Raw genomic sequence first — 11886 nt, forward strand, 5'->3', positions numbered from 1 at the left:
AGGACAGATACCTACTGAATAAGATAGATAAGATCCTTGCTTTTGTGGAGCTTATGGCTTCATCAAGGAAGACAGGGAATAAAAAGCACCTCAATAAACAAACAGGGTACCACAGTAGTAAGTACTAGATAGAAAATAAGATGAGGCAGGGTGACAGAAAGTGACCGAGGGGCAAAGAGGAGGGATGCAACATTGGACAGATGCTAGCACAGGCTTCAGAGAGAAGGTGATATTCGAGCAGATAGCGACCATGAGGAAGAGTCGACACATTGAGATCTGGGGGAAGAGGAAACGGTGCGTACAAGGGTCCAGCTGCAGAGACAACTTGGCAAATTTGAGGAACAGACAGAAGGCCCGTGTGGCTGGAGTGGGGTGAATGGGAGTGGTTCAGGTGCCTGGGCCCCAGTCAACCAGGCTGGGTAGACCCCGTAAGATGCATAGATTTTTTTCTAAGTGCAGTTCTGTAGATTAGCCACTAAACAGGCTTGGAGGAGTTTGTGATTTAGTGTTCAGTGTTGGGATTTAATGCAGAGTCCCACGGGGCGGGAGAGTAGACTTTCAGTGTATGATCGGTCCCTGTATTAACTGATTACCTCACAGTCTTGGGTGGGCCCAAGTCTGGAGGTGGAATTCTTCAGTAGAGTCATTTTGGGGATTTTCCTAAGTAATCTGTAACTCAATGACCCTCCAGGTAAAACACCAGTGGACAAAGTTGGACCTCTGCTGGGAGTCGACCTGGAAGTTTCCTTGTGAAACACAATCAGTAGTAAAATAGTACAGAGTGTTCACGTCTCAGGGTGAAACTATGATCTATAGATCAGAAGGCAGCTAACTCTGAATTCCTACAGACTGGTCAGGATTTTCTTGTTTAGGAAAGGGGATTTTTTTTTTGTATTACAATTATTAATGGCTCTTTTAAAGATCTTTCTGGTTGAGTAAGGTGGTGGATAAACCGGTGTAGACTATGCTTGAGAAGTCTTGACGCCCTGGAGCACGTCACGAGCCAGCCCTCGTCAGCCATTCCCTCCCCACCCCCCGCCCCACCCTCGATGATGGTGAGGTTTTCTCATGGGGATGGGAGACCTGCCGTTGACGTCTCCAGGCAGGGTGTGTTGTAGTCCTATAGGTTCAGTGACCCAGAAAGGGTTCTTTTGGAATTTCAGCAGCCCAGTCCACCAGAGCTGCAGAAGTTCAGCCCAGGGCATCTGAGTTGCTGACAGCCCGGAGAAGACTCTGCCGATGGGGCGCTCTTGTTTCTGCAGCACAGGTCGTCAGGACTGACAGAATGAGGGTCCCATGCTGCCAGTTGTGGTGAAAGATGCTGCTAGTTTGGGCTCAAGTGTGTCCTTCTTAGACACCATAGCTGCTCCCCGGTTTCATCGGCTCCAACTGGTGTGTGTCCCAGGGACCACACAGAGCTTTGTTTAAATGCTGGCATTAGCAGCAGGACGGGGATTCCATTGAATCATCATATCTTGTCAAAAAGCCAAGAGTTGTTCAGAAGGAAAACAGTTTTTCTCAGAGGCTAAATCCCTTGTACTAATTAGTGGTGGTGGGGGGGGGGAGTTGTGTGTGTGGTGATGGTGGTGCTAATCCTGTGTCTCCACTCTCCTAAAACAGGGGCAGCCTTTTTGCTTGCTGTCTGAGCCACAGGGTGAGTAACCTTGACCCCCAAGACTCGTAATTGGGCTCACGTGTGTGTGAGTCCTGCAGGAATTGTGGGATGCTTCGCCTCCTTGTGTCCAGACATTTAGAATGAATAAATTAGAGGGTGGTGGTAACATGGTCATTGTTTTTGCAGACAATGTGGCATTTATGTATGGGGTTCACTAAACAAGGACAAGTCTGATGTTCTGTTATGACCACTGGGGTGTTCTTTACACGCAGAAGTTCGACCAGCTGAAAATAGCCCTAATGGCTTGCTAATTTACTTTTCTTTCCCTCCAATGCTTGCCTCTTCATACTCAAGAATGACAGACTCAACTTGTTCACCCTTTCCAAAGATTTAAAGAATGTTATCTATTTGATCTCTAAGTATACATAAAGGCCAATAATATACATTTGTCTTGCTTGGATGAGGGCATTCATCCATTCAATAGATATTTATTGAACATGACTTTGGGCCAGGCTCTGTGCTGGGTGCTAAGTGAATATCAGCACTTGAAAAAGACGAAGGCCCAAAGCACGCACTAAAGAAGTCTAAGCAGCGACCCTCCCAAGTCCCAGAGGGAGTTGGTTTTGCTGCAGGCACCTTCCTGACTTCCGGTCCCGTGCTCTGACCACAGCCCTCCACCGCTAGACCACACTTCCCCAAATAAATAACTACTTCTGCATGCTGAGGGTGGGTTGTGTGTGGCAGTGTTTACGTAGGCGGCATAGACAGCAGCCTTTCACTTAATGTTGCAACAACACTGGGCTAAACAATGTGCTGAGACTTCCAGAGTTATCGGACAAACTTTTGACGTGGGTCAGGCCTCTGAGTTGAGATGCCAGAGAAGTGCAAAGGTACAAAAGTCTCTATCTGATAAGCAGCAACTGCTACAGAGGAATGAATTTGATTTCAACTTGGGTTAAAATCAGATGTGGGCTTCTACCCTCCTTGTCACTTTTGGATCCCTAAATAGGAGGAACTTGGCGTACAGACAACCACAAACTATGTCAGTTTTGGTTTTATATGCTCAGGCTTGTCCAGAGCATGGAACCCCTGCCATGCTGCAAGGCAGCGCGGTGCTCACAGAGGCACACACGTGTCTGTCTCAAAGTCGCCCTGACCTTGGCAAATAGCAAAGAGAATTTCACGTGTTGGTTCTGATTTCTCTTTATTTTAAGGCTACATCATGTGAGCTCCATATAAAAAGTGTGATTTTGCTGTCCTGCAATGGATAGCATGAGTAGGCTGAGTGAGTGGGGCAGGAGAGGGAGCTTGAGATTGTATCGTCTGATAGGACTGCTTGGGGTTAAGCACTTGCTTCCCTAGATGCTCTGGCATTTCTGTCTTCATCATGATGTTTCCCAGAGGACAATGGGTCCATCTGTGTATTGTGGTCACTTCCTGATACCTGTCTCCACACCCCCCCCCCTGCACTCCATGGCACCATGACTTAAACTTTGTCAAACAGACCACTTACCACTGCTCTGCAATTTTCTATTGATTTGCTGGTCTTCTCCAGGAGCCTGGAATCGCTCTGAGGGTAAGAACAGGTTCACCTTGCTCATTTCAGCAACTGCCAGCCCCCAGCACAGTGTCCCCACCAGAGGCTCTCAATAGTTGTTGGTGCAATAACTAGATGAATGAACTCATGGTCCTTTTTGGAGGATGAATTTGGAGTTCCCAATTCCCTGGTCGTAACAGTGCCATGAAGGAAAGAGCTAAGCTATCCAGAGGAGACATATTTACCCAAAAACACTTTTCCTTTTTTTATTGGCATAGGCAGAATAAGTCACATATGAGGTAAATCCTGGATATAAAATTCTGACACACCCTTTAGGTGTTGGCCTGAGCCCATTCAAGACTCTGGAGGGGAAGTAAATGAAATCATTCTAGGTTTTCTCTCTAAGAGGCTTGAGATCCAGTTACGAATGAATGGAATGCAAGGCCAGACTCAGGAATTCAAAGCTTGACCTACTTTGTCCAAAGCTAATTAGGAGAGAGATGGATTTGCCTTCATAACCTTTTTTTTTTGAAAATTAAATAATCAAAGATAGTGAAGTAGCCTGACAGATGATAGAATTAGAAGAACCGAAGGCCGCAGATTGGCCTTAGGATTCAGAGCCTCTCCAAGGAGTCTGTTTATATATTATGTTTTCCTTTTTCTCTCCCCTTTTTTAAGTGCGAAAAGAAACGCCTAAATTCCCACCAACACAAACCAGTGACATACAATGATGAAATTCTGTTTTCACCTCTGCCTGTGACTGGGAATGCAAAAATAGCAAGTGGCCCAGTTCCACGAATCCCCGCCTCCCTGCCCTCCCTGCTCCCGCCGGGCTCGGGCTCGCATCTCTAAGAATGGAGGTTAGCGCACAGCCGCGCTCGAGCCGCACTCAGCCCCCGGACCGGGCGGATGATGTCAGGCGGCGGGAGTGGCCGCAGCGGGGCCTGAGAGGCCGAGGTCCCAGGGGAGCGAGGAGGGAGGGTGGCCTAGCCAGGCCGACGGCGCGCCCGGTCGCCTGGAGACGGCCCTGGCGGCGCAGTGTTGCTGTAAACAGCCGCTTCCCTGTTACTATCTATAGCAGGATAGCCTGGCTCCGGGGTGCGGCGGCGGCGGGAGGCAGGTCGGCGGTCCAACTCCCATGGCGTCCCGAGGGATCCGCCCGCTACCTTAATCCCTTCTGGCCCCTTTTCAAGTGTCCGCTGTGCCTCCCACCCCGCGCCGGTGGGCGGAGAAGGGACACAAGGATTCTGCCGGTACCTGCGGCTTCACTCCCCGAAGATGGCCTGCGCTGGGACCGAGCCTGGGCAATGTGACCCTGGCTGTCCTTTGCAGCGGAGGAGGAGGCTGGGGGCGTCTGGGGGCGCAGCGCTCTCCCGAGCACCTTGCCGCTCCAAAGCTCTGTTTTCCCGGCCACCCAGCCGCGCCCGAAGGCTGCTAAGGTCTCCTGCCTGGGCGCTGCTGGTCACGGTCCTTTCAGCGGCCCCAGTCCTCCCCCTTCCAAGTCCCCGCTGGAAAATCACCCGCTGCGGGCTCCCTGTAAGCCCAGCTTCCTGGGGGGCCGAATTACCCCCATTTCCCCCCCGCTCACATTTGCGCTCCCCCAACAGCTCACTCCACTCCGTACCGCGAACTGACGACTTTGTCCACATAACACCCCCGTCCCCACCCCACGCCCCCGGCCCCCGAACCAGGGAATGTAACACTTTTCAGACATCCTCACCGTGGAGGTTCTGCACAATGTTTATTGGCTAGTGTCTCGGGGATTTGACAGTAACACCAATATACACTTACATGCCTGAAGGAGGGGGGAACGCGCCTTGTCCTTTAAAAATTACGAAAAGGTAAAATTAAAATACCTAGCATCGCAGACAGTCAGTTATCCTCTTATTTTGGATCTCCCGACCTTTTGCTTCCAAACTCAGTAACAGTCCTAGTGTTGCTCAAGCCCGGGGGCTTGGGGCGGGGCGATGAGGGTCTCTCCACAGTCTGCACAAAATTTGGGAATGGGGGTGGAGACACACTCTTTCGCGGGCCGAGGTTTAAGCCCTGAAGGATTTATACTTGTTTCTCCTACACCTTTTCCCTACACTTAGAACAGCTCCTTGGTTACGGAATTCTGGTAAAAAGGCGTCCCCACCCCACCCCCCGCCGCGGGAACAAGGGTCCGCATTGACCCAGGTGCGAATGTTCGCTCGAGTTCTGCGCCTTTCCCGCCTCCCCTCCCCCGCCCGCAGCCCCTCCTCCTCCCCCCCGCCCCCCCCCCCCGCGCTGCACCCTCGTTGTTGGCTGCTGCAGGCGAGCAGTTCCCGTCAATTCCTCCTCCCTCTTCACAGGATGTCCATATTAGGACATCTGCGTCAGCAGGTTTCCACGGCTGGTCCTGGAGGCCCTGTGGGGGGAGCCGTCCTCGCTGTCCCTAATCCTAGGGGGTCGAGGGGACCCCTAAGACCCAGATTTCTAAACGTTTACAGTATGAGCAAACACAACAAGACGGGTGGCCAGCTCGGGAGCTGAGAGGGCGGTGGAGGCGGCCAGGGGGCAGCAGAGGTCTCCGGGCTCCAGCGCCACCCCCTCCAGCCCGCAATGGTTGCGCTGTGACGTCATTGACTCATTCATGCCTGCTGATAAAAACGGTGCCTGCCGCTCCTCGTACTCCAACCGCATCTGCAGCGAGCAGCCGAGGAGCAGAGACAGAGCCAGCGGCAGCAGCGCAGCGAAAACACAGTGACCGCGCTCCTACCCAGCTCTGCCCCTCAGCTCCTACCTGCCTCTGCCCCTCAGCCTTGCACCCCGGCTTGGACTAACCGCGACCATGATGTTCTCAAGCTTCAACGCTGACTACGAGGCATCCTCCTCCCGCTGTAGTAGCGCCTCCCCGGCCGGGGACAATCTTTCCTACTACCACTCACCGGCCGACTCCTTCTCCAGCATGGGCTCTCCTGTGAATGCGCAGGTAAGGCTGGCTGCACGCCGCCGCGGGGACGGGGACTCGGGGTCAACGGCGTGGGGGGGGGAAGCCCGGGATGGGACGCTCAGGGAGACCGGTCAGGTACCCCCTTTCGGCGCGGAGGGGGGCTGCTCCGGCCGGAGCAGCCCCGTTCCGGGAGCCTGAGCCTTGTTGGGAGCGCACACGCGCTGGGCAGAGTAGAGTTGGCTCTCCTTTCCCGCGGCGGGCTGCTTTTGATCTGCCCCCGGCCCGCGCTCTGTGACGGGTCTCTGGTACTAGCTGGGGCAAAAGTGTCCCCAGCAAAAACTCGCTGAGGAGGCACTGACTCCTCCAGGGGGGCGGCAAAAAGGGGCAATCCCCCCTCCGCTGGCAGCCTGGAGCAGAGGCGGGGGGAGGAGAGCGAAGCAAGCCGGTGTGTAAGGCAGTTTCATTGATAAAAAGCGAGTTCATTCAGGAGACTCCGGAGCGGCGCCTGCGTCAGCGCAGACGTCAGGGATATTTATAACAAACCCCCTTTCAAGCAAGTGATGCTGAAGGGATAACGGGAACGCAGCGGCGGGATGGAGGAGAAAGGCTCCGCGCGGCGGAATTCTTGGCGGAAAGAGGGAGACCTTTCATCCGGGAATATAAAAGGGGGAATATAAAAAGACAGGAGCAGGCCCTGGCAGGACCGCTTCTCCTCCCCTCCCTGCTGCATGCGGCACTGGGAGCCCGGCTCACCTCACCTGTATCTCGAATCTGTTCGCTCACGTCAACTTCCCCTTTCTTTTTCGTTCTAGGACTTCTGCACGGATCTGGCCGTCTCCAGTGCCAACTTCATCCCAACTGTGACTGCCATCTCCACCAGCCCAGACCTGCAGTGGCTCGTGCAGCCCGCCCTGGTCTCCTCCGTGGCTCCATCCCAGACCAGAGCCCCCCACCCCTACGGAGTCCCCACCCCCTCGGCTGGGCCTTACTCCAGGGCGGGAGTCGTGAAGACCATGACAGGAAGCAGAGCTCAGAGCATTGGCAGGAGGGGCAAGGTGGAACAGGTGAGTTCTTCAGCACCTCGTGTGCTGGGTGGGGGAAGGGGGAGCGAGGGTGTCAGCATCGGTGTAGATGGAGAGCACAGTGGGCAGGGTGGGGTCACTGATGGAACTGACTGCCCATCCTGAACCGGGAACTCTGGCTCTAAGCCCTTTCCATCCGGAGTCAGACTCCGATTGTCCCACCCCAAGCTAATAGTTTCTTCCCTAGGAGGTCCTATCTCATGCTTTTGCACTGGGCTGTTCTTCATTGTCTTGCTGAGCCTCTTATTTGAAATGCAAGTCACACCCAGCCTGCAAATGCAGGTTAGATAGAAATGGCTTCACAGATGAGGTGCCAGGAAGCTGGGAAGCTGCAGCAGCCAGTTTCACTGGGGCGAGGGAGTGGAGCTGGTGGCAGACGCTGTTCCTGACTGTTGGTCTTTTTCTTCCAGTTGTCCCCAGAAGAAGAAGAGAAAAGGAGAATCCGAAGGGAAAGGAATAAGATGGCTGCAGCCAAATGCCGAAACCGGAGGAGGGAGCTGACCGACACACTCCAAGCGGTGGGTAGACTGTGTGGGTCACTCCTGTTTAAAACTTAAGGGCTAAGTTGGAGATGGGGCGTAAGGGAGCAGTGTCCTTGAGCAAGGCTGTGTCTTATGCTTTGCTTTATCCCTGTGTACACAGGAGACAGACCAACTAGAAGACGAGAAGTCTGCTTTGCAGACTGAGATTGCCAACCTGCTGAAGGAGAAGGAAAAACTGGAGTTCATCCTGGCAGCTCACCGACCTGCCTGCAAGATCCCCGATGATCTGGGCTACCAGGAAGAGATGTCTGTGGCTTCCCTTGATCTGAGTGGAGGCCTGCCTGAGGCTGCCACCCCCGAGTCCGAGGAGGCCTTCGCCCTGCCCCTCCTCAACGACCCTGAGCCCAAACCCTCAGTGGAGCCCATCAAAAACGTGAGCAACATGGAGCTGAAGGCTGAGCCCTTTGATGACTTCCTGTTCCCGGCATCGGCCAGGCCCAGCGGCTCTGAGACCGCCCGCTCTGTGCCAGACATGGACCTGTCTGGTTCCTTCTATCCAGCAGACTGGGAGCCCCTGCACAGTGGCTCCCTGGGGATGGCGCCCATGGCCACAGAGCTGGAGCCCCTCTGTACCCCGGTGGTTACCTGTACTCCCAGCTGCACTACTTACACGTCTTCCTTTGTCTTCACCTACCCGGAGGCTGACTCCTTCCCCAGCTGTGCAGCTGCCCACCGCAAGGGCAGCAGCAGCAACGAGCCCTCCTCTGACTCGCTCAGCTCACCCACGCTGCTGGCCCTGTGAGCAGGCAGGGAGGGGAGGCAGCAGGCACACACCAGTGCCCCTGCCCTGAGCTGGTGCATTACAGAGAGGAGAAACACATCTTCCCTCGGGAGTTCCTGTAGACCTAGGGAGGATGTTATCTGTGCGTGAAACACACCAGGCTGTGGGCCTCAAAGGACTTGAAAGCTTCCACGTGTGGACTCAAGTCTTACCTCTTCCAGAGATGTAGCAAAACGCATGGAGTGTGTATTGTTTCCCGTGACACATCTGAGAGCTGGTAGTTAGGAGCATGTTGAGCCAGGCCTGGGTCTGCGTCTCTTTTTCTCTTTAGTCTTCTCATAGCATTAACTAATCTATTGGGTTCATTATTGGAATTAACCTGGTGCTGGATATTTTCAAATTGTATCTAGTGCAGCTGATTTTCACAATAACTACTGTGTTCCTGGCAATAGTGTGTTCTGATTAGCAATGGCCAATATTAAACTAAGAAAAGATATGAATTTATTTTCTAGTAGATAGAACTAAATAGCTATATCCATGTACTGTAGTTTTTCTTCAACATCAATGTTCATCGTCATGTTACTGATCATGCATTGTTGAGGTGGAATGATTGTTCTGACATTAACAGTTTTCCATGAAAACGTTTTATTGTGTTTTTAATTTATTTATTAAGATGGATTCTCAGATATTTATATTTTTATTTTATTTTTTTCTACCTTGAGGTCTTTTGACATGTGGAAAGTGAATTTGAATGAAAAATTTAAGCATTGTTTGCTTATTGTTCAAAGACATTGTCAATAAAAGCATTTAAGTTGAATGCGACCAGCCTTGTGCTCTTCTCATTCGGGAAGTTGGGTGAGATTCTGAAAGGTTTTGGGGACCAGTTGGTCAGGAAGCGGAGCTCCTAGAAGGGGACACACCCTTTTGTTCGACCCCTTATCAAAGAGAAGGAAACTCTAGAGCTGATGCTGGAAGAGTTTGTAAGTGCAAGTCTTCACAGCGCATTCCTAGGATTCTCTGCTTGCAGTTTCTGAGGGTGGGCATCTGCTCTGAGTAGCTTCTGTGGGAACACGTCTTCCTGCTTCTTTTTCTATTTTGAAAGCCAAAGGGGGTGCATATTTAAATCCAGTTGTGCTAATATGAAGTTTAATTGTCTTGATCTTAAAGGAATCCTTTTAGCAAATAGAATTAAGCTTTGCACAAACGACTTTAACTTTTTATTCCCACAAAATCATGTGAAGGGTAACCTTTTACCTCTAAGGTGAGCAAATTGAGGAATAGTTAGTATGAACGACTTTTTCTGTGTCTTGCTTTTGGGGTTGGAATCTTCCTCACCTATTACCCTATCCACGAGGCAGAACTGTCTCTTAATTCTTGGTTAAAAAGGTTTTCACTTGGTTAGGGAAGAAAAAAACAACAACCTTTTCAGTCATTACCTCTAACATACATACATTTAGTGGAATTGTTTTTATTTTCAGCAGAAGGACTATTGTCCTATCTCTTAGTAAGAAGTACATTGTATCTTTAACATCATATGCCTGGCATTGAGTTTACCCAGGGAAGCAGGGGGAGGGCGGGGAGGCGGAGAAAAATTGGCTCTGAGAATTTCAAAGCGATCTCAAACTGTACAAATAATGGTTGATCATTTGGTAAACAAAAGTTACATAACAGCTCAATCAGAAGTCAACAAGACTCTGAATAAGCTTCAATGTAGAGACTTTATCATCTTAAAGAAGAACATGACCTTTGCCTGGGACACCTCTGGTAATGAGGCACTTACACGCACGAGTGCAAACCACTGGGAAAGCAGGTGGTGCCCTTCCTGACCGGCTGGGGCGGCATGCAGGCGCCGGCGCGGAGGCCAGAGACCACGTCTGCACACATGCTAGCTGAACAGCCGCTTCAGTGCCAGCCTTCTAATGCTTTGGTGATAATGAAAATCACTGGGTGGTTATGGGGCGTCACGCTTAGTCAAACTGAAAGTTTTCATTTAAGATGACAATTCCGCCCTGGCCAGTGTGGCTCAGTTGATTGGGGCGTTGTTCCATAACCGAAAGGTTGTGGGTTCAGTTCCCGGTCCAGTCATGTACGGGAGGCAACCAGTAGATGCTTCTCTCCCTCCTTTCCTCTCTCTAAGAAGCAATGGACAAATGTCTTCAGGTGAGGGTTAAAAGGGATAATAAAGAAAATAAAATGCTTTAGGCTCGTAAGAGCACGGATAGATCACACACTGCTTGCATATTTTTGCCTGTCTGGCAATAATAAAAGTGGCATTAGACTCCCTGTTTGCTCTTCAGAGGGTAAATTTTCTGTAGCCTTTCAATATGACCTAAACTAAATATGGAACTGCTATACTGTAACTAACACCTAGATCTGAAACAACAAAGTGGTTTACCCTGTGAAGAAGCCAGCTGGCTCCCTTACATGTGCAGTAATAGCAACCCATGGAAGCTTCCCAGATGGATGAAAGGGAGGCTAGACCTCTAGCGTGGACACTGAACCGCTCCTGGGGACCTGACCTCTGTAAGCCCCATGCTGGCTATTGAGAGAAGCCATTGCTCCCCATGTGACAGCACTGGCCTAGGCCTGGACACAGACCCTTCCTCTGGTAACTGCAGCCTGGCTGAGACCAGGCTGCTGCACCAGCAGGACTGCATGGAAATCCAGGGAGGGGACCTGCGACAGGAAAGCTCTGTCATAGGCACCTCAGAGGACTGCTACAGGGTCCCCCACAAGGCGACAGTCCACCAAGCTCCCTGCCAGTCATCCTCATGGGATCCAGAGGAGAAAAGGATTCCCTCTTCAGCTAACGGGCTCCTTCCAAATCCTCCTTTCCTGACTCCCGAGTCTGCAAGTTCCATGGACGATGGACCCTGAGAATATCAGTTCCCTTTTGAGAAAGACTCTGCTCCCCACCCACACGATATGACGTTATATTGGTTTTGCAAAACAGCTATCTCAGGGCACTATCGTTCAACACTGGTACAAAAGAGATACATATAACAGCAGGGGATGGAAATGAGGATCGGAAAGGGTCAATTCCTTACCGGGAGAATGTCAAGTTTAGCTCACTGATGGATCCCCAGCCTTGTCTCAGGGATGGGCACCAAGTACAGGATTTATGAATATCTGCCAGGTGGACGAACACATAAATTCTGTACCATTTCCATAAGCAGAATGTATTCCCCCACATAGTCTCTAAGTTCTCCTATTGCAGGCCTTGTTATGAATTAAGCCCAGTTATGATATTACGTCTGGCTCCAAACACATATCCCATTTCCATCTTGGCTCCTGGAATTCCTTAACTGCCTCCCCTGGGTCACCCCTGCCAACTCAATTTCAAAGTGAATGCATAGCTGAGGTGTTTCCAGCTCCAAATTAATTTTAGATGGAAAAAGGAGAGAAGAAACAAAATATTTATCTCTCTATAAGAGTGGATTGTAGCGTCTGCATTGCCTTTACATATCTCTGCATC

At 51.2% G+C, this 11886-nt stretch overlaps 1 protein-coding gene across 1 annotated transcript; it reads left to right on the forward strand.

Annotated features, from left to right (window-relative positions):
- The first annotated feature begins 5794 nt into the window (after positions 1 to 5794).
- FOS (Fos proto-oncogene, AP-1 transcription factor subunit) lies at positions 5795 to 9233 on the forward strand. The gene is made up of 4 exons (XM_028507883.2): positions 5795 to 6105; positions 6879 to 7130; positions 7559 to 7666; positions 7791 to 9233. The coding sequence occupies exons 1-4, from the start codon at positions 5965 to 5967 to the stop codon at positions 8430 to 8432; spliced, it is 1143 nt and encodes a 380-aa protein (XP_028363684.1). The 5' UTR covers positions 5795 to 5964; the 3' UTR covers positions 8433 to 9233.
- The last annotated feature ends 2653 nt before the right edge of the window (positions 9234 to 11886 follow it).

Source organism: Phyllostomus discolor, chromosome 1, assembly GCF_004126475.2.
Source record: "Phyllostomus discolor isolate MPI-MPIP mPhyDis1 chromosome 1, mPhyDis1.pri.v3, whole genome shotgun sequence".
NCBI classification, from domain to species: Eukaryota; Metazoa; Chordata; class Mammalia; order Chiroptera; family Phyllostomidae; genus Phyllostomus; species Phyllostomus discolor.

Coding starts and splice junctions, on each gene's coding strand:
- FOS (XM_028507883.2), top strand. CDS start 5,965: ATGATGTTCTCAAGCTTCAACGCTGACTACGAGGCATCCTCCTCCCGC. Junction 6,106..6,878: donor GCTCTCCTGTGAATGCGCAG/GTAAGGCTGGCT, acceptor TTTTCGTTCTAG/GACTTCTGCACGGATCTGGC. Junction 7,667..7,790: donor TGACCGACACACTCCAAGCG/GTGGGTAGACTG, acceptor CTGTGTACACAG/GAGACAGACCAACTAGAAGA.